General features: G+C 34.6%; 1 protein-coding gene across 1 annotated transcript; it reads right to left on the bottom strand.

The window, feature by feature from the left end:
• Positions 1-1,782: 1,782 nt before the first annotated feature.
• Positions 1,783-22,569, bottom strand: LOC123528818 (ruvB-like 1). The gene is made up of 10 exons (XM_053522056.1): positions 22,357-22,569; positions 15,050-15,136; positions 14,364-14,580; positions 13,889-14,046; positions 11,740-11,889; positions 10,805-10,868; positions 9,781-9,979; positions 6,854-6,956; positions 5,601-5,692; positions 1,783-2,554 (listed from the first exon to the last, which is right to left on the bottom strand). Exons 1-10 carry the CDS (start codon positions 22,495-22,497, stop codon positions 2,395-2,397), a joined length of 1,371 nt encoding a protein of 456 aa, XP_053378031.1. The 5' UTR covers positions 22,498-22,569; the 3' UTR covers positions 1,783-2,394.
• Between the last annotated feature and the right edge of the window lie 140 nt (positions 22,570-22,709).

The raw sequence follows: 22,709 nt of genomic DNA, 5'->3' as shown, positions 1-22,709 counted from the left end.
ATTAGATGCGTTAATGGTAATGACACATGACCCATTTTCGAACAATGGCATGGAGATCATCAAGATAAACATTCTGACCATGTTTCATGAAGATATGATCACAAATGTGGCCTATACAGTGTTAACAAGCTTTTCATGTGATTTGAATATGTGATCTAGTTTTTGACCCCACATGACCCAGTTTCAAACCTGGCCTAAGGATCATCAAAATGAACATTCTGATCAAGTTTCATGACGATAGGGTCATAAAGTGGTCTCAAGAATGTTAACAAGCTTTTCCTTTAATTTTAGTGAGTAACATTATTTTTGACCCCACATGATCCAGTTTCAAACTTGGCCTAGGAACCATAAAGATAAACATTCTGACCAAGTTTCATGAATATAGGGTCTTAAATATGGCCTCTAGAGTGTTAACAAGATTTTCCTTTGATCTGGCCTAGTGACCTGAAAATTCTGACAAGTTTAATGAAGATAGGGTCATAAATGTGGCCTTGTGTTAACAAGCTTTTCTTTCGAGAGGGTAACCTAGTTTTTGACCCCACATGACCCAAATTCGAACTTGACCTAGAGATCATCAAGACAAACATTTTGACAAAGTTTCTTAAAGACTGTGTCACAACTGTTAACATGGCAAATGTTGATGGACGACGCACACCGCTTGACAGACGCCACCGGACAGACTGGTCACAGGTGAGCTAAAAAATTTAGGAAAAGACCTTATAATGATGCTTTAGACCAAGTATAATGATGATCCATTGAGCAGTTCATAAGAAGAAGTAGTTTTTAAACGTTTTTGTATTTTGGACTCTTGCAGCCCATAAAAGGGGCACAGCATCCTCATTTAAAAATCCAGAGAGAGAACCTTACAATGAAGCTATATACCAAGTTCGATGAAGATTCATCAAGCAGTTCATTAGAAGAAGTTGTTTTAAAAAAAAAGCTGTTAATTTTAAACTCTTGCAGCACCAAAAAAAGGCAAAGTGCCCCCATTTAAAAAAATGGGAAAGGACATTACAATGATGCTACAGACCAAGTTTGATGAAGATCCATCAAGCACTTCATGAGAAGTTGTTTGAAGGTTTTTCTATTATAAGCTCTAGAGGCCTCTAAAAAGAGTCCAGGTGCCCTCATTTGAAAACTTTGAGAGAAGACCTTGCAAGATGTTCACTTAAAGTGTTTTCTATTTATAGCTCTAGTGAACCCTAAAAGAGACTAAATGCCCTAATTTAAACAAATATCGAAGAGGACCTTACAGTGATGCTACAAACCATGTTTGATAAAAGATCTATCAAGCAGTTCATGAGAAGTCCTTCATAGATTTTTTTATTCTAAGCTTTGGAGCCAAGTGCCCTCATTTGAACAAACTTGAGAAAGGTCAGTACAAGGATGCTACAGGCCAAGTGTTGTATAATTCTGACTAGAAGTTTTACAGGTGTTTATGTAAATTTTTAACAAAGGACCACAGATGCCAGACCATCCACCTATACTAATAGCTCACAGTGAACCTTTGATATAACCAGATAGAAATGTTACAGGCAGCCAACAATGAACACAAAGACACTTGCAGCTCACATTCAAATCATTTCCCGGTGTATTCAGATGTTTGATTCTATAAGACTACTTAGGCACAGAAAAAAAAACGACAATGATTTTGTGGATTTTTTTTTTTTCAGATTTCTTGCTTGCCATAATTACATGAATATGTAGATAGACTTTTAACACAGCTGATTTTCTATCAGCAGAGTTGACAAATATCATAAAGATTTAAAATTAACACAGTAACATTTTTTCATCATTGTATTTTGGAATTATCTTAAATGTACAACTGAATGACATCTAACAAAATATAAACATCTAATGAAGAATGTTCAAAATGAATACTTTGACTTGCATAATGATGAAAATAAACACATACACACTCCTAGAATGCAAAATGTTTTTCTTTAATTTGTTGGGTTGTAGGCTCTACTGTTTTATGTTATACTGCAACCTTCCAGCAGAGGTTCTTAGGGTGCCCATTTAAAGAAAGGAGGAGGAGCACTGTTTTAAGTGTTTTGAACTGACTTGCTTTTCACGTTTCATTCAGAGCTCTCAAACCTTGCCAAGGAATTCATTCCATTTTTATCTCAAAAACTTGACACCTGAACCATTAGCCTAAACAAAATTTATTTACAGAAAAGTCACATTCAGAATACTCCAGAGGTAACAACCAGTTCTGTATTTACCTTTTTATCACTTTTTATCTCAATCTTAATAATTAAGATACCTTTACAGCCAACACTCTTTGAACTATCACTCATTAAAAGAAAGGTTGTAAACACAAAATTTCATCTATTTTGAATATTAAAATCATATTTTTAAAGAAAACTGGTCCAGATCGTTCTGTATAACGTCTCATTTCATGTATTTATCTTCTTGTTCTGCCAAAATTTTCGCCGATGATTTTGCATCAAAGAAAAGTTTGTTAGTTTCCTCGATTTCGTCTTTTCCGATAGAATCACGTCCATTTATTTTTGACAACAGGTTGGCCGGTGTGAGAAGCTGTACGGCATATCTGAAATGAAAAAACAAAACAAAACCAAATTACACGACCGAATAGCCTTTAAATTAAGTGTTTGATATCCAATCAAAACTTTGTTTGCTCACACTCAATGGGTCCGGAAAAATTTGTTCGAGTTATCAGGAGTTCGAGCAATCAAACAAAATACATTATACAGGGTCTTTGACAGGACCTGAAAATGAGTTTAAGTGAAGGGCGCTGCTCTAAGTATCCAAGTTCAAGCAAACAAAAGTTTGAATGTACAGGTTTCATGATTTTTTCATCAGTGCTTCATTTTCCTCTGTTTTACTGCATGTCCAATCAAATAGATTTCATTCATATTTGACAGGTTACATTAGTGGCTTCATAAACAAATATTGCCTAGAACACATCGCATCACTTCATTTTTACTTAGTTAACTTAAAATTATGAAAAAAAAATATGTGGAAGAATCCTTTTTTTTAAAATCAAATTTGCAGTGATTACTAGCAAAAGAATGCAGATTAATACACAGTAACATGTATTTCAAAGGTATTTAATGCACAGTCAGGGGTGTAAAATTTTATTTTCACACCACTCGCCCTGCAAGACTAGTAGCCAGTAATATCTACTCGCTAGTGATGGGCCGACAATCGGCGACAATCGAATAATCGTCGGCGTTGGATTCATGAGCGCGATCGCCGACTTCACTTTTCCCTGACCGATTAATTACTTGGCACCCTAAAGGGATAATTTAGTTGTTTCTGACCTTTTTCTTTTTTGGTATTTACTGTTCTTTAGGGCAGTTACGCCAAGGGAAACTACTCTACGTAAAAATGACTTCCTCCAAAGTCTCGAAAGATACTGAAGTCATCTGTGATAACCCAGATTTTGGAAGATATGTAGCTTTTACAAAATTAAGCCGGGAAAACCATCAACCTAAACTCTTGTCATAAGTATGGCAGTATGCATTGCATAACATAAGACTTACGCAAGCATATTAGCAAAGGTATTTTCATTTTTTTGCTTTTGTGGGATTGAAATCATTCCAGTCATTGATTAAGAATTAATAAATCGTAAATACTTTTTTTGCTCCAAAAAGTTTAATTAAATAATACTGGATAAGTCACTGGTTAAATTAAGAGTACCTGATTTGAAGTTTACTATCTTCACAAATATTTTACTTTTATTCTGTTAACTTACTCGTGTTTATAAAGGGATACAATAGAAATAGGATATTTGATGTCTGTGTGCTTCATTTCTTAAGTAATGACATAAAATATACACTGTGAGATGAACTTATATATATGTAACTAGAGTAACCGATTATCCGATTATATCCGATTAATCGAATCGGTTGGCTTGTCCGATTATGCCGATTAATCGGTTGGCAAATCTAACTGATTTGCCCATCACTACTACTCGCCCTTAGTGAACAGCCACTCGCCCTAATAATTGACACTTTTAATACTGTCCTTTTTATGAAAGGAGTATTATGTACAATAGTATTATTTCCCGAAAAATATTTATTTTGAAAAGTGTCTAAAAAATTTGGACACAATAATCATCGTCCATCCACCCGTGTTGAAAGAGATGAAAAAAAAAACGTTAAAGATTATCGGTAATTATTCTAATTGACCTTGTTTTCATGATCAATTTACACCCCCTCAAAGAGCTAAAAGAAGTGTGTCAGTATCTTGACATCTGAAGTGGAGATCAAAGCGGTATTTTTGCTCGAGATTGTCATGGCATTACGTCATGTTTTCGCGCCATTTGACACATCACTGTCTGATCGTACCGCATCGGTTCTTAAAATTGCTGAGAAACAGAAATCAATAAAAAGTTTCTTCTTTAATTTGTTATCAAAAGCGAATGTGCTATATCCCGTATAAAAGGTAAATGTCTCAACAATAGTTACTATTATAGCGGATATCCTACTTCTGTGACCTATTTGCCCTCAAGGAATTTACATTATTGTTTGACAAAAAAAAACTTTTAAATTGTTGGTCAAAAAATACATGTACAAAGATTCATTTAAAACTTATTTAAAACCGCAATGACATCACATTGCTTTATTTTAAAATCGCATTTCTATTACGTTCACGAGGTCACGTAACCTATTCTGCCGCACTAACAGAAATGATCCCATCTGTTTGCCAAAAATTGTTTTACTCCATGTATTGTAATTGCTGCCGCTTTTTCATTATTTAAGATTTTTTTATTCTGTTTTTTGTTCTTTCTGGTCAAAAGTCTGAATTTTATGCCAAGAGTATTCATCATTTATTTGCTTTTAGAAAGAAATAAGTAACTAAAATCGCGCTGTTTGAATTTTTACAAATGATTATATGAAAATTCGACCGTTTTTTTAGAACTTTGCCTACATTTCTGTCGATATCTTATTAAAATCATTATAGAATTCAAATAGTATTATTTCTCAAGAGGTGTTGAAAACTTGAAGCGAAAATATTAAAAAATGAATGCACTACGCACGCTTTTTGTGTACGTGTCTATGTAAATTAGATATTTAATTTGATAGGTCGCACGCGCTTGTGGAATGGAAAATTACCGGCATGATGTTTTGATATCTTTACGATTCGCGGGTAAATTCCAGTCAATCCAGGTAGCGACTGAACCATCTTAAAGTTTGGTGACGTTTTGGAGTTGTAATTTCTGAATTTTGGTAAAGTAAGGACGTAAAAAAACCACTCGCCCGATCGGTCGAGTATACAGCGAGGTCCACTCGTCCTACTTGGACTTTAACTCGCCAATGCGAGCGGGCGAGTGGAATTTTACACCCCTGCACAGTCATGTTCCTGAGGCAGTGAGGAAAACTTTAAAACTGCTGCATAAGGCTGATAGGTGAAAGCAACATTTATAAAATGTTGTTCCTGGTATAGATTCTGCTTGAGGTAACTTTTCAAAAATATATAGCATGTGATTATCATGACAATTATGTTAATGGTCTTATTGTACTTTGCTTTAAAAGGCTTTAACAGATGGTCTTACAGCCATACTTAATAAATACAATGTACTTGTTAAAAAGAGAAAAGATTGGATGGAAACCTTAATCCATGTTATATACCTGAGAGTTGTGGTGACACCAATCTGTCCTAGCTGTGCTAGAGAATCATCATCTACCTGAATACTTTCTGTCTGTGCTCGTAATTTTAAGATCTGTAAAAAAAAATTTTGTTTATTCTCTGAGTTTATCAATACATTTTTTCAATTTCAGTTATCTAATCTAATGGCATTCAGCGCACCTAATCAGTGCTCATGGATTCAGTACTTACTTGTTCTCCAAAAAGTAACTGACAAATTCTGTACATTAATTTGGGAAACAGGACAAATGACTTCAGACATTGTTTTCTTTCCAATCATCAAATGGAAACATAATTCACGTCACCCAGGGATCAAATCAAATTCAAGACTTTGCTATTTGAGCTGTGCCATGAGAAAACCAACATAGTGGATTTGCGACCAGCATGAATCCAGACCAGCCTGCGCATCCGCCCAGTCTGGTCAGGATCCATGATGTTTGCTTTTAAAGCTTATTGGAATTGGAGAGACTTTTAGGGAACAGCATGGATCCTGACCAGACTGGGCGGATGCGCAGGCTGGTCTGGATACATGCTGGTCGCAAACCCACTATGTTGGTTTTCCCATGGCATGTCTCATTTAAAGTATTGTCCTTCACTAGGACTGCAGATCATCTGGCAGGTAGTGATTCTAATCCAGTCCATGAGTCAGGGCCAACGCTCCACAGATCTAACCACGAATCTCATTACAAGGACAATACAGACACAATCAGCTTAATAAACAATGAACTGATCATGCTAATGTAAATGTGTTTTATGTTATCATATACACAGTCTAATTACAAATACAGGCAATAAAAGAACAGGAATTCTGTCATCAAAAAACAGCAACAGTGAAAACTGAGCTAGGTATAGACAAAAATTTAGCAGGAGCATTTCGATATGAAAGTTCAGCAACGCTTGCAGACAGTGAACAGGACGTAACATTATTTCTCAGTATTTTCAACTTACAAAATTCTTATTTTTATTTTGTTGGAAATAAGATGTCCTTATTTGTTCTTAACTGGAATACACTAAAGAAATTCAAATAATTTACAAGCATTCTGACAGAGGCCTTAAAAGATATCCAACACCCATCTTTCACTACAATCTTTAGATATCTACTTCAAATGTAGAAAATACTCAGCAACTGCATTTATCTTTAATAAATACAAAAAATAATTGTGTATATAGATCTGCATTCATAATTAAATGTCATACAGTAACAACGTAGTCTGAAAAATAAGAGAATCAGCCATACCTGTGTCATTTCTTCCTGTGAATATGGCAGTGTTCTCACAATCATCACTCTGTCTAACAGATCAAGGGGCATTCCATGTGGTGAAACAATATCTTCTGTGCCTCTGGTAAAATCAGAAAACAAGCAGATGTTTAACCCTTACCCTGTTAAATTTCTATAATGAACTTGTCCATTTTTCAATTTGGACAGAACCATTAACTGTTAAAAGGGGTGAATACCAAAAAGCTACCAACTGAATAGCAAACAGTGCAGATCATGATCAGGCTGGATGTGCAGGCTGATCATGATCTGCACTGGTCGCAAAGGCAGAATCAATCGAGTCGAGCATGATAAGGGTTAAGTCTTCACTATTCTGCTAGATCTCTATATAAGAAATCTATTTTTCGAACTTCTATCAGGCTAACCTTTAAGAGATACTGTTTTATGTCCCTTATATATATATATAGTCCATATATAATTTCAGAAGATCCATGTCAACAGCCTCAGTTTAACATAATATTCAGCATTTCATAAAAACAAAACTGTTATATAGGTAAAATTACCTGACAATATATAAATGGTAAAGGACCTGTCAACTGTAATCCACAATCCTTTCAAATGTGTGAGTATCGAAATACAAGAGCCATGTCAGACATGGCTAATCCCCCCACCGGGCATATCATAATTGAAGGATGTGGTCCGCATCAGGGGTTTTAAGATGTGGAAGAAAGAATAAGTCAGTAGTGAGGTGGTTTACTGCTAAATTTTATTAATTTTCATGAAGAGTATAACTATGATGTTTTTCTATATGGCTACTGTAAAAAGAAGGAATGGAAAGCTAACAGGGAACAAGAGTGCCAGAATGTCACAATATATGCCCGTCAAAGCAAATTTCTTTACTCTAGCAGCTGTATTTGCAAATGGAATGTTAATTTTGTGGTTGTTTAGTAATCATTGTAAGTCTTTTGTTTTTTAAAGTCCACAAAAAAACTCCTTACTAGGTAGAGATACCTTATATATAATAAAATTAATAAAATACACATAAAACTGGAGAGTAACATCTATGCTGTACCACAGAAAAGTGGTCTTGTTTTTTCCCTAGGGTCAATTATAAAAATGTTACAATATAAGTTATTTATAGTAACAACTAAGGGAAGTTAATCTTTAAAAAAAAAAAAAAAAAGAAAAAAAAAAAAAAAAAAAAAATTGCAAGTCCACACAAAAATCTTTATCAGGAAGAGACTGGTCAAAAAACACCTCAAAATTGGATTTAGCATGTTTGTTGTACTACAGAAAAGTGGTCTCGATTTTTCCCTACGACTAGTAATGAAAAAGTTACAATAAAAGCTATTTAAAGTAACAACAAAGGGAAGTAATTCTAAAGAAGGGAACTGCGCATGACACTTCGTCTCATGATGGTGTATAATTGTGCCAAGTTACATCAAAATCCCTCCATGCATGAAGAAGAAATGCTTCGGACAAAGTCATTCTTGTATCTGACCTTTGGCCTCTAAGTGTGACCTTGACCTTTGGCCTAGTGACCTGGATCTTGCGCATGACACTCCGTCTCGTGGTGGTAAACATTTGTGCCAAGTTATATCAAAATCCCTCAATGCATGAAGAAGAAATGCTCCGGACAAGGTTTTTATTCTTGTATCCTTTGACCTCTAAGTGTGACCTTGACCTTAGACCTAGGGACCTAGTTCTTGCGTATGACACTCCGCACATTGGTGGTAAACATTTGTGCCAAGATATATCAAAATCCCTCCATGCATGAAGAAGATATGCTCCGGACAAATTTCTTTCAGAAAATATGATAAAGGGGAATAACTCAAAAAATAGGCAAGGTAGAGTTATTGTTCTTGCACACTGCACTTCCTCCCAATGTGTTCTATCAGTGTATGAAGTTTGAAGAAAATCCCTCCAGTACTTTTGGGGTTATGCTCCGGACAAAATGTTTTAAGAAAATATGATAAAGGGGAATAACTCAAAAAATTGGCAAGGTAGAGTTATTGTTCTTGCACACTGCACTTCCTCCCAATGTGTTCTATCAGTGTATGAAGTTTGAAGAAAATCCCTCCAGTACTTTTGGAGTTATGCTCCGGACAATTTTTTTTAAGAAAATAAGATAAAGGGGAATAACTCAAAAAATAGGCAAGGTAGAGTTATTGTTCTTGCACACTGCACTTCCTCCCAATATGTTCTATCAGTGTATGAAGTTTGAAGAAAATCCCTCAAGTACTTTTGGAGTTATGCTCCGGACAAATATCGTTGCGGACGCACGGACGGACGGACGGACGGACGGACAGACGCACGGACGGAGAGCATTTCTAATATCCCCTTCACCTTTGGTGGGGGGATAAATAACTAATGATGTGAAGATATAAGTGAGAATTTTCTCTAAATATAAACTGTTGCTGAAGGTGATTTACACTCTCAGGTGTTGTTTTGATACAGGGAAAGTACTGACAGACACTCTGACCTCCATTTTTGATCTTGACCTTGACACCCTGCACACTGTTTTGATAATGATATGAGCCGTGCCATGAGAAAATCAACATAGTGGGTGTGCGACCAGCATGGATCCAGACCAGCCTGCGCATCCGCGCAGTCTGGTCAGGATCCATGCTGTTCGCTAATGGTTTCTCTAATTGCAGTAGGCTTTAAAAGTGAACAGCATGGATTCTGACCAGACTGCGTGGATGCGCAGGCTGGTCTGGATCCATGCTGGTCGCACACCCACTATGTTGGTTTCCTCATGGCACGGCTCATATAATATTGATGCAAGGCTTTTTAAAATCAAATTCCTGTCTCCACGTTTTGGTCCACCAAATGAAATCTCAAGCCCAGGAGATAAATTGATTTCGCAGTATACTTTTGGCCTAATAAACTAAATTTTTCTTCTCAGAAATATAATAAATTATTAAAAGATTAATCCAAGGACTTACTTGATTGTACATCTTCCTCTGTTTGTTGCAAATATAACAATAGGAGATATAGAGGATTCTAGAGCTCTGTGGAGGTACGTGAAACATTCAATATCTAACATGTGCACTTCGTCAACAAATAATACACCTGGTACCAACTCAGCTATGCCCTGGTCTATGTATTTGTTTACAACTTTGTTAATTTCTTTACGTAATTTATCTGCAAAAAAATGGTAACAGGGTTAAAACTCCATCGATTTCAATTATACTAAAAGTCTCCTCCTCCCTAGAAGGTAGGTCTATGTTGGGAATGATGATGATGGAAATAAATACAACTCTCGAACCAACAGTGATGCTATACATCTCATATACTGTGAAATCAGAACCACTTTTTGTGGATTTCATGGTCAAGTCAATCCACAAAATTAATACCTAACAAATAAGTTAAAGTCCCATTCAATAATATTCATTTTATGAAATCCACAATTTAATATCACCATAAAATACTGGTAGTAATTTTGGTCAAAACCATGAATTTTTATGCCCACAAAATGAATGGTTTACAGTATCACAGTACCAAAATACATGTCATGGTTACTGGACTTGATTCTGTGAGGTTGGTTTTTGACCCAGAAAAAAAGAAAAATAAGTTAATTTCAAAGCGATATGCCTTTAAATAATAGCTACATGTACTTGCATGCAAAACTTTAACCTGGATTTTCTAAGTCCAAAAAGGGGCGTAATTTGGCCAAAATGCATGTCAAGAGTTATGGGACTTGATGCTATCATATATGATCTAAATCTGCTGAATGATTATCACCTAAGGAATTTTCCTCTAAAGGTTGGCTAATATTGGCCCATTCATTAAGTAGGAAATTGTAGATAAAATGAGAACATCCTAAAAGCTTATCATGAGCAGTTTGTGCACAGAAAAGCTAAGAACATTGACATCATTCTGTAGGTGGAAGCTGAAAATAGAGAAATAAGAACCAGCTGTCTCAATAGTGAAAATTATTGTAGATTGTAGAATGATCATAAATCTCACCTGTGATTTCTGTTTTCTTTGGCTTCATCAGCTGACCCATCATAGACATAATATCCTGTCCTCCCTAAAATAAACATAGCTTATATTTAACATATTTTGGAGTAGTTTCTAATTTTTCATATTAAAAGCCAAATAGTCATAAAACAGTACTATGTACAGTTACATGTGAAATTAAAGTTATTAGTCCAACTGTTTAAAAAAATTCAAATCTAAAAGCACTGTGATATCCGTTTTTGGGAAATATGCTGTCAATACTTGAAATATACAGCTTTGACTGAATGTGTTTAATGCTGATTCAGGTTTTATGCCCCCGAAGGGAGGCATATTAATTTTCAACTGCCCGTCCGTTCGTTAGTTCGTTTGTCACAACGATAACTTTTGGCATGAAGGCACTTGACACGAGAACCACTGCACCCAGGACCTTCAAACTTCACATGCTGATAGTACTTATTGAGTACACAACCCCTACTGAATTTGGGGTCAAAGGTCAAGGTCACCAGGTCAAAGGTCAGAGCACTGCAGGGGCATTTGTCACCATTAGTGACAGCTCTTGTTTTTTCATCAAGTTTCCATTAAGTTTAAACTGATGTAAAGTGACAAACAGAAATTTCAAAATTTTTTTTCCAGGTGTCGTCTACTGTGAGAAATATATCTGAAGGCCTTGGAAATGTTTTAATAAAAATTCTCTTAAAAGATAATGTTTTTATCATGGTTTTCTTATGTAAATTTTGGATACAACATAGCTTTTCATTTATTTTTTGTCAACTGTTCTTTGGTACCTCCTGCCTTCCATTTGGGAAAAGAAACATATTTTTTCAGCTTGGGACAGACTCCATTTACCAAATTCAGCTACATGTATGAAGGAAAAAAATCTCCATAAACCCATAAGTATCGAAACTATCCTTATTTGCGTCAGTAAAAAAGTACAAACGAACCTGTGGTCTAGCATTTGCAACATCGAGATCATGTAGTGTTACATCTTGTATAATCTCTTTCTTTTTATGGACATCTCCTTTTGGCAGGGGTACATACTCTTCTGCTTCCAGATCAAATTCTGTTGCAAAACTATCAGATCTACCTTGTCTCTGTCAAAAATCAGAAAGAAAACATCTTTATTGGATAATAAAATAATAATTGAATAAGATGGATTCATAATATTTCATGTATTATCCCCCCAAAGTAGGGAGACATTAAATAACAACTACTTAGCCTTCTATATTTCTTGTTGGGGTGATCTTTGTTGTGTTGGGTCAAAGCAAAAGTTTTGGTCCTACCATAGCATTTTAACTCAGGGTTCTCCCCAGAAAAAAATTAAGGGATAGCTGGAAGCACGTGGTAGCCAAACTGGTATGTTTGTGAGGGGCTTAAGAGGGTTGACTTTTTAGCAAGTTTAACCACATATACTTTTAAGTGAAACATTTGTATCTTTATCACTTTTAATTATAAGCAGTTACACCATCTACAAATTTGTTATAATCGAACTTTGTTTTTGTTAACTTATACATGTACTTCTGCAGTTCATATAATTTTTTATTACACACAAATTTGTCCTTATGCTGATCATATTACTACTGTGTATAGTAATCGTATACATTATATAACAAATAACTTTCATCACATCACTGTCACAGTTCAAAGTTATTTGTTAAGCACTAAAGTTTATATCACACATCTTCTTGGCTTCTCCTTATGCCACAACTCTACTGAATGTTCAAATTGAAAGTCTTCCAACTTAGGTCCTTGAATGGCAATTATTAAGAGACAGTTCAGTGTTGTGTTGATCAGTCTTGACCTATGTGTTGTTTTTATTCTCTTCAGTGAAGAAAACCTTCTTTCACAGTCTGGAAGTAGAAAAGGACAATGGCATTACTAGTAATAGAATGAAACAACCATAAGCAGCAAAACAAGAAACATTTTGTTGTAGAGCTAATACAAGAATTAATCTTATCTCTGACTGAATGATACCATATTTTTTTTAAATTAAATTGTTGTGTAGTACCTGCAGTGGATGCAGGAACCAGAAGCCCAATTGTAGTAATGGTTACAAGCTGTGGATATGACTCTACCAAATCTTTACATATGAACTCCATGATTTCATGGGATTTCTTCTGCTGCAGGGACTCACAGTTGGCTATCACAAACGTATTCCAAGAATTTTGTTACTTAGAAATTAATCACTCACAGATCCGGTAAAATTTAACAGTAAGTCCAGTAAATTCCAAATATTAATGACTGCTAATCTTATTATCTGCTTCATTTTAAATCTTGATACAACAATGCAATAACTTAATTATTTACTCAAAAACAAAATTGCTACTTTGACTAGATCTATAACAATTTAATTACTTTAATCATTTACTCACCTCTAAGTTCAAAGACATCTTCTTTAATAATCCTTTCCTGTGATTGACAGTTTGACAAAGTTAAACACCGGCATTTCCAATTGTTTTCATCATATATTCACTAAAACTCCTTAATCAGTTCACAAAAATTGTTTCAAACAAGAGGCCGACAATTGTGTCCATCATCCAATCAATGTACAATTATTACGTCATTTTCTCACTACTGTGAGTGCTGAGTGACACAGTATTGATTTTTCCCCGAAAACCACCTGTCAGCTGTAGCTTCAGGCTAATTTTAGACAGGCATTATCAGTTATGTGTATTACATTATTGGTAAACTTTTAAGGGTAGCGGTCTGTGATAAAGGGATAGCGGGGGGGGGATCAAAGAGTAGCGGATTGTATGGTATTGTTATAAAAGGATAGCGGATGCGCTATGCTTAATTGGCCTGGGGAGAACCCAAAACATAGGAGGACCCCCGTGTGCATTTCATGGCATTACTTCTGGGTGGTACAGGGGGTCAACAGCCTTAGGCAAACATGCTGGATTCTTTGGTCAAATGAACGAAATGTTGCAAAACTTGTTATGCAATGATTTATATATAAACGATACACTAAACAATTTCCATTCTAACTTCAAACCATACTTTTTATTTAAAAATTGTACATGCAAAAAACTGAAAAACAAACTTTGGCAATATTCCATCAAGTTACATTTAAAAGGCTTAAATACTTGAACAAACCTTTACAGCACCACTGTTTGCCTCTATGTATATAACATCTCCAGTTTCTACTTTCTCTTTCTGTAAACTTTCATAAATAGAGGGATCTAGTTTTAACTGTTTGGTTCCCTTGGCTGTCTTTAAACCGATGATCACATGACTGACTGTCTTTCCATACCCTATTTTGACAAAATAGAATCACAGTGTCTTTTCTTCAGTACAAAGGATTGGTGGCAGAACCCATGAGTGTGAAATTTTATAGCAACAACTAAAATAGGGGGAAAATCGCATTGTAATGAAAACATTTTTTTGCAATAAATATGTTCACTCCAGAAGAAAATTACTTAAATGCTCACTGTCCTGTGATTTAATGGTATGTATTAATAAAATAATACAACATGATAATAACCAAAAAAGTGTTCTTTCATTCTGTTCCAGTACCAACATGATCTCTGTTAGAACCCAACAACTTCCCTACACAAATTAGCACACTAACCTCCCATCGGATTTTCTGTCTCAACAGGTGTAAGCTCTGTCACCTCTCCTTCGTAAACTTCTTTTGTTTCTTTGATTCTTAATCCAATAGCTCTTCTGAAGTTCTCCATCAACACTTCTGTCTTTTTGATCTCATGAGAATACACTTCACTACCAACCATTGGACAGAACGGAACTTTGTTACCAAGTTCCTGAGCTATCGCCAAAGCAATGGCAGTCTGAAAATAACATTTTTATATCAACCCATGATTTTATCTTCATTTCCAGTGAACTAATTTTAGTTTAGATCCGACATGAATGTTTGTAGTACAAATGCACAAAAAGTTTATATAGAATGTATCCATACAGCACTGTTCTGTAACATGGAAGGAGAGATAAATTTATAATTAAGGAAGCTGAAGTAAATGGTTTTTGCACTTTCATCTACATACGATTTGATTCCCTTTGGTATTTTCAAATGTTCACTGCATAAAGTTTGTCAGCTGTAGGTACATTGTATAGTACTTTTTGACTAGGTGTCTTGAAACCAAAATGTTGAGGAAACAGAATACAAAATCAGAAACTCAGATACCTAACCCAGGTTTATTTGCTTGTTCTAGGCATGTCAAATATTTTTTAGAAAATACAACAGCCCTTGCCTGAGCAAATTTGCTCTCTTCTGGACGTAAAGCAGAAAAATTATAGTACCTTGCCTGTTCCTGGTGGTCCAGCCAGTAACACGGCTCTTCCAGCCATCTTCTTTGATCTGATCATTTCAACCACTATACCAGCAGCCTGAAACAGACCATTTAATATGTATTTTAATTGCTACTCTATACAGTAACAGGTTTAAAGAGTTTAAAAAATCTTCCAGCACTGCTTTGCAGATAAGAACTGGCCACCATTCAGTAGCTCAGTGAAATAAATTAAATATTTGCCATTTTGGTTTAAACGTATTTGAATGGTTTAGGCATATTTGAATCAAAGTACCTCTATTACATAGTTAATAGTTTGTTTTATTATATACATACTAATGAAATAATGAAAAATATTGATGAAATATAATTCATATTTTAATTTAGAGATGGTACCTACCAAAATAAATCAAAGGGGGACAACTCTGAATTGATCAATAAACTGAACCCAACATTAAATATTGATCAAAAGTGAAAGAAAAATCAGATAGGTCCTTTTACAAACAATTTATTAGGCAGACAAAATATGACCTACATTTGTTTAAATCCCTTTGTATTCAATACACAATATGCACGCTTTTCTCATGACTTACACTGACAGTTATTTTGTAAGTTGTAGTGAGGCCCTGATCGAAAGTTTAGTAATGCATGAAGATTATATGGAATAATGCATACATTCCTTTGAAGAAAATTAACGACATTAAGAAACGTTATTAAGTTTTGATCTTTTAACCAAAGTTATTTATTTATTGTTCTCAATGGTGATACATTGGTTTATACAACATTTATATATCAAAATGTAAAATGTATATATCCAACAATGAGAAATAACAAAAAAGTTAAATTGGTAACACAAAAATTCATTGTCGTCAAATATAATTACAATGTTTTAAGGTAGGGTTGTAATTACTACATGTTAAGGTAGCTGATAGGTAATGACTCTATGTAATGCATTTTAAGCAATTCTCATTTTAAACATTCTCTGGAGGGAACTAGCACGACCATTTGCTTTCCTTGAAAAACAAATAAATGCTGAAAAAGCATATGGAGATTACTCTATTTGATGATTTTCGTTACAGGTCAACTACCCTAAACAAACTACAAGGTGTTTTATTTATTGTTGAAAACAAAGTAATCAGATAATTTCAGATATCAACATTAATTTAAAACTTATACTGTTTACACAACTTGAAAAAAGGTTTTTGTTGGGGCCTCTCATTTACAAATATATCAACAATTATCACCTGAATTGAGTGCATTCATGAGTGGAATATATTGATAGTAAAATGGTGTAGGGGTTTGTTTACAATAAAAAATCTTTAGTAACTTCTTTAAGGTACATTTTGGTATGGTTTTGGTAAGCTTATAATAAAGAGCATGTCATTCTCTTTCACTCAGAATTTTTTCAAGCGTTTTAGACTCTTGGCTAGTCTTGGAATTTGACTTTATTAAAAGACAAAAGGAAGTTCAGTAGAGGCTCTTTCAAAATGTTGAAAGTACTAATCCCCAATGATAACGTGATTCCCGCCTAAACGTGAGGGCGAGTCTAATTCATGATAACTGATGAAATAACCATTCATAATGCTTGCACATTAATTGACACGCAATTATTAGTATTTCTTTCATTTCAAATATCCACTAACTATATGGCAACATAGCTCAGTTGGGTAAAATGCAGACAATAATTGGGTGGAAGCAGATCGTTTTGTGGGTTCGAATCCTCACGAGGGTTGTTTTTTTTTTCAGATTTTTTTTTGTTTTTCCTATTCGTTTTCATTTTCGCTTCCGTATTTTTGTTTCTTTCTTAGATGGTTTGTTGTCGAGCGCGCTTGCGGTGAGCTCGATATAGTCGCCACACCAATTTCGGTGTATGTGCGTGTGTAAGAAGCAGGTCCCTAGGTCCAAGGTCAAGGTCGCACTTAGAGGTCAAAAGTGCTGGTGGGCTCGATATTCTGCCCGTGGGCTTACTTGTATTTCTATATATGTCTTGATAAAACACACTTATATGTTCATTATTTGCATGGCTTAGTGCATGCATTTAATCAATATCATCTTTGTTATGTAATAAACTATTCTATTCTACCATATCGCCTTTAGATACCTCTCTTCATATTGCCACAGAGCTCATGAAGGAATCTTAATTTTTATGCAAAAGAGAAATAAAAATTTAAAAAATAAAATAAATGTGGATGCTAAGTTTCGAACCCACACGGCAAAAGATCTGTTGTACATGGACTGTATGCTTTACCACTGAGCTAATTCGTAACTGCTACAAAACCTGGAAATATTTAGACTGTAACGTGTTAGGAAAATGTTGAATTCCCTATGTTCCATTTCAATCTATTTATAGTCATGTTTGTAAATATCAAGTTATCATTGGGGCATAGTAGAGTAAACTTACATTATACTCTATTGAATTTATTTAGCTGTGGGAGCTTTTGATATAGACTATAATTGGGGAAGTCCTAAAATCTTTGTAAAACGGTCAATACAAGAGTTGTCCATTTTGCTTCAGATATTTTGAGAAAGTCGTTTTTTAAGATATCAAATATTTCTATTTTTGACATGGAGAAGAGGAAAACCATAAATATACCTAGAAAATTGGTGCACTTAGCTATCATTTCACTCTAAAAAAAACCTGTTAAGATGAATTTGAATTTTTTAGGTACCATCTCTATTTAATTGTATTTATTTTTCACTGCAGTAAAACATATTTGTCTATATTTTCACTGCAGTGAAATGTATTTGTCTATATTTTCACTGCAGTGAAACATATTTTCTATATTTTCACTGGTTTTCCGGAACTACATGTACTTTAGTATTCTTGGGTAGTGACTTTGGTAGATCTACCATTTGAAGTGAAAAAATGGTATATGGATTGTGAAGCAAACTATTTCAAGTCAAATATAGAAAATTACAATGATCGCAGCCTGCCTATGGAACATTCTAACCAGTATTTGTACGAGTACACAGCATTTAACCTTCCGCAAACGGACATTACTCGGGAGAACGTTTGAAACACCAGAAAAGAAAACCATAACATTTGAACAATATATCAAAATTATCGGGGACGGCATGTTGAACGCAACTCATACAACTACAATTTCATATCTAATGTCTTTCCGGATACTGTAAAGGTAATGTTTTTCATGATTTATTTCTAAAATAAGACTAAATTTTGGCTGTACGAAAAATGCATTGTTGTTCTTCTTCTTCTAAATGTAAACAAATGACTTTTTAAATCATTTGGGTATATAATAAACAGAAAATTCAAGTTTTTTGCATGAATATGGTTTTTATTTTCATCTCGAGGTATGAAAATATATATTTCAATCATGGCTACACCACTAGTGAAATATTTTACTTTCATACCACTCGATGAAAATAAAAACCATATTCATGCAAAAAACTTGAATACCCTCTATTGATTAAAATGAAATGACATACGTTTGCTGATCTGGATTCTTTTAATACCTGTGTAAGGCTTTAATACATACTTAAAATGGTACAGCCATTAAAAGCAATCTGTTTATCTTTCTCTTATAAAGTTATATACATTTATGTATTGTTGTTAGCATTTTAGTTGTATTATAATAAATATGTGTATGATTTCTGTTCTGTCTTATGTATACAAATTGTGTAATTTCTATATTTTAAATGTACCACGTAACAATTGCTTAAAGGTGGTCAATCACATCTGAGCAACAATTTCTGACATTTTTCAGTTTTCATATATTCTATAAGAGATTTATTTAAGGAACAAAAAGACCCATTACATAGAGTTAGAACCCTATTGGAAATGTATGATTTATTACTTTTATGAAATTTTGTAATTATCTCCCTTTAATAAAAAAGTGTTTAAAAAGTGGCTTATTTCTTTTAATTTCAATATAATTTCTAGTTTTACATTTGCATTTGATATATATTGAAATTTCCCAACTACTTGAAACAAAAGACAAGTTTTTAAACAACCTGTGGCTTCAGAATTAATTTATTTTCAATCTATCTTGGTTGCGCATCCAAGATAGACAAAGGGAGGTAACAATAATTTTATAAACTTGCATTTCTAATGAATTTTTGCAAAATATGTTCTTGTCAATGCAAATCTTTGAAAACTCTAATACAGTAGTGCTTGTATTCATTACATTCCTTAGGCAAAGTGTGTATATTAAATTTACACTTGTGCTAAAATAACGCTATCTTGGTTGGGCAACCAGTATAGAAAAATCAAAGTTTAAAAACACTTCCAGTGAAAATCTGACATGTATTACGAATTCGGTGAACACAAATAAGTGTAAATGATCAGTTGGTAAAGTTTTTAAAAAATCTATCAGTTTACCAAAATCTGATTAACCACCTTTAAAGGGCCAAAAAGTAGATTAGAACATTATTATGCTAACTGAACAACCTTCTGCAAATAAAGACTTTATAAGTACCGCACAATATTATGCCGTTTTTTATTTTTAGTAGTGTGTAAATAAACAATCAGTAACCTTCTCATTTCCAGCAAAATATATACGAAAGTAGATTGATGCTTGGCTTGTTAGCGCAGGGGATGAGTGGATGGCAATGTGATCATTCAGTGTTTTTTAAGCTTTGGGGGAATGGTGGCGGGGCCCGTAAGGAGGGGAAAATTGTGCCGTAACCACTAAAATAGGGGAAAAATTGCGTCGTGATAAAAGCACTGTGTTTTTCATAAATATGTTACAATAAAAAAAAAAAAAGATTTAAAAACACATTGTCTCATTTTTCAAATGGTACAGTTTACTTTATCATGTACATCTAGAAAGGGTTTTGTTGGTTGGGATTTTTGGAGGGGAATTTTTTTCAGAAATAGGAAAAAAACATACTTTTTTTGACAGGGGAATGGGGCCGAATTTCGGCCCCAAAAAACCACTGTCATTAAATTTAATATATGATTAATTATTGTCTGTATTTGGATATATATACGCCTGTCAAAATTGAAATTCAAACTTAATTTCAGATATGTATATGATGTAAATAGGGCCTTGTGGCGCTCTGAAAGCTGTTGGCCTATAGTAATTAACTGTAAATTGTAAATAGGGGTTGGGCGGGGGGGGGGCGGGCCATGATAAGAGCACCTCCTTGTGGTGTTGCCTTGACGTGACATAATCTGAAATTAAGTTAGAATTTCAATTTTGATAGATGCATGTATACAGAGCTCCAGATAAGCTGCGTATTTGCGTATTTAAGCAATTAAAGTTGCAGAAAACCCAAATGAATTCATACAGTGTGCATACTGAAACACAATTAAAATTCCTAACACCCAATTCATTAAAAATAGCTTAACTTAAAATGCTAGACAACACTGTCAACAGACTGGTTATACGTTACGGCAGAACAGGTTGCTATTTATCGGAAAAATCACAGCACAATTCAGTCTGATCGGTGTTATTTGGACGCTCTGTAAACAGTAATTAACGCTGATAAAATAGCCACTTCTAGTACTGAAGAGGTCGCAGAAAAAAACAATGTTGCAGCACAAACATACAAAATAGAAAGATATTTTGTTCTTCAACAAAGACAGTTATCTGTTTGTGATGATATAGTGTCACCAATACTGGCTGCCATCTTACGGGAGAGCACATATTGCGGTGAAAATATCGTTCGGGATATTGTGGATGAATTGATCTCAGACTGCATTAAAAGTGCAAAAAAACACAACATTTGGAACAAAAGTATCCAGAAAACATTAACCCAACTGGTTTTAGCAAATACCCAATTACTTCTGAAAAGGCTGGGTAATAATATTATTTTTACCCAATTTAGATTTCCAAAACCCAATTCAGACAAAAAGTGATGGGTAAATACACAACTGCACCAAAAGCTTATCTGGAGCTCTGTGTATATCCAAATACAGACAATAATTAATCTTATATATTCAACTTATTAAAATTGACATATGCTATTTATGAAAATTCAAAATTAATATCTGTTTTTTTTTCCAATGAAATTCATTCTGTCATAACTGGACGTTCATCTTAAAAATCATTCCGTCATAACTAAACGCTCTATTAACCAACCACTGCCGATAGCAACACAATGTTATTATTTGGAAATATCTTAGTAAATGGCGGATACTACTGTTGCCCAAGAACCAAGATCAGCACGTTGAGGTTAAACGGTAAACTAGAGCTGCTTTTGAGAAAAGCACATGCCTCCCACAACTGCCTAATCATCTGAATAGTAAGTCTGTCTTTATATACTGTTTACTCACAGGAAATATACCTTTGATAGTTTTGGAGTAAGCGGCCTATCGGTAAGTTTTGGAGTAAGCGGCCTATCAGTAATTCAAGGGCCAAAATTCTGAAGTGCCTGGGCCCATTTGGCTAGTTATGGAACTTGGCCGAGGACTTATTGGCAAACACATTTTGTTCAAGTTTGGTGAAGATCGGATGAGAACTGTTCGACTTAGAGCGCGGACAAGATTTGTGACAGAGACATGCACCAAGACCTGTATCACTGGCATCAGTATTTTCGGTAATTCAAGGGCCATAATTCCGAAGTGTCTGTGCCGATTTGGCTAGTTATCGAACTTGGCCAATGACTTATTGGTAAACACATTTTGTTAAAGTTTGGTGAAGATCGGATGAGAACTGTTCAACTTAGAGCGCGGACAAGAGTAAAAAGGCCAATTTTCGGTAATTCAAGGGCCATAATTCTGAAGTGCCTGGGGCGATTTGGCTCTATATCGAACTTGGCCCAGGACTTATTGGTAAACACATTTTGTTAAAGTTTGGTAAAGATCGGATGAGAACTGTTCAACATAGAGCGCGGACAAGATTTGTGACAGACACACACACGGAGACACAGACAGCAGTAAATCAATATATCTCCCACACCACTAAGTGGCAGGCTGCCGATTTCACTAAATTGCAGAAACAAAACACAAAATATACATTCATAAAATGTCAGCAAGGCAAGTTTATATAAATGCTTTAATGTCAACATAAATTCATTTTCAGGGATGTAATCATTACAAATACTTCGTATATGTACCAGAAAACGTTCCCAACGGATTTCATTGGGGACTTCCTAATAGAAATATTCAGATTAAATTTGGACGTGACGGCGACAGCGACAGTCTAAAGTTATCACGCTGTCCCAAAATGTCCTATTATTTGGACTAGGTACCTGTGATTTTGATTACAGACTTGATATACCCAGTCTGTAAATTTGAGACTGAAAAATATTTAAATTTATGAATCGTCTGTATATTTACAGAATGTCTATAAAAACGACGAAATCCTTGACCTGTGTAACGCCTAAAGGAACATTCCAGAATTTGGTAAAATTTACCTCTCTTGCCAACTCTTGACCAACTAAACCAGCTGCACTTTGAATGGCATATCCATTTTCGTCTAAACCAAGGCCTTTTATGTGACTATGTGTCGCTATTCTTTGAGTTTTCGTTGTACTTTTTACTTCTTCTATCTTCATTTTGTTCAAAATTGTATGTATTTACGTCGCGTCGAAACTTGCGGCAACTTTCACGTTTGCCGTAAATAGGTCGTTATATTTGTTCCAACGACATATAAATATTTTCTAAAATGGGAGCAATATTAAGTTTGCTTCTGCAGCAGGAAAGGAATGTACAGGAACTTGAATTGCCTTGAAATAAACTTAATAAAACGTGCGTTTTAAACAGTGAA

The sequence above is a fragment of the Mercenaria mercenaria genome, chromosome 13 (assembly GCF_021730395.1).
Source record: "Mercenaria mercenaria strain notata chromosome 13, MADL_Memer_1, whole genome shotgun sequence".
Classification (NCBI taxonomy): Eukaryota; Metazoa; Mollusca; class Bivalvia; order Venerida; family Veneridae; genus Mercenaria; species Mercenaria mercenaria.
The sequence above is the reverse complement of the archived record's forward strand: the minus strand, read 5'-3'. Positions and strand labels throughout refer to the sequence as shown.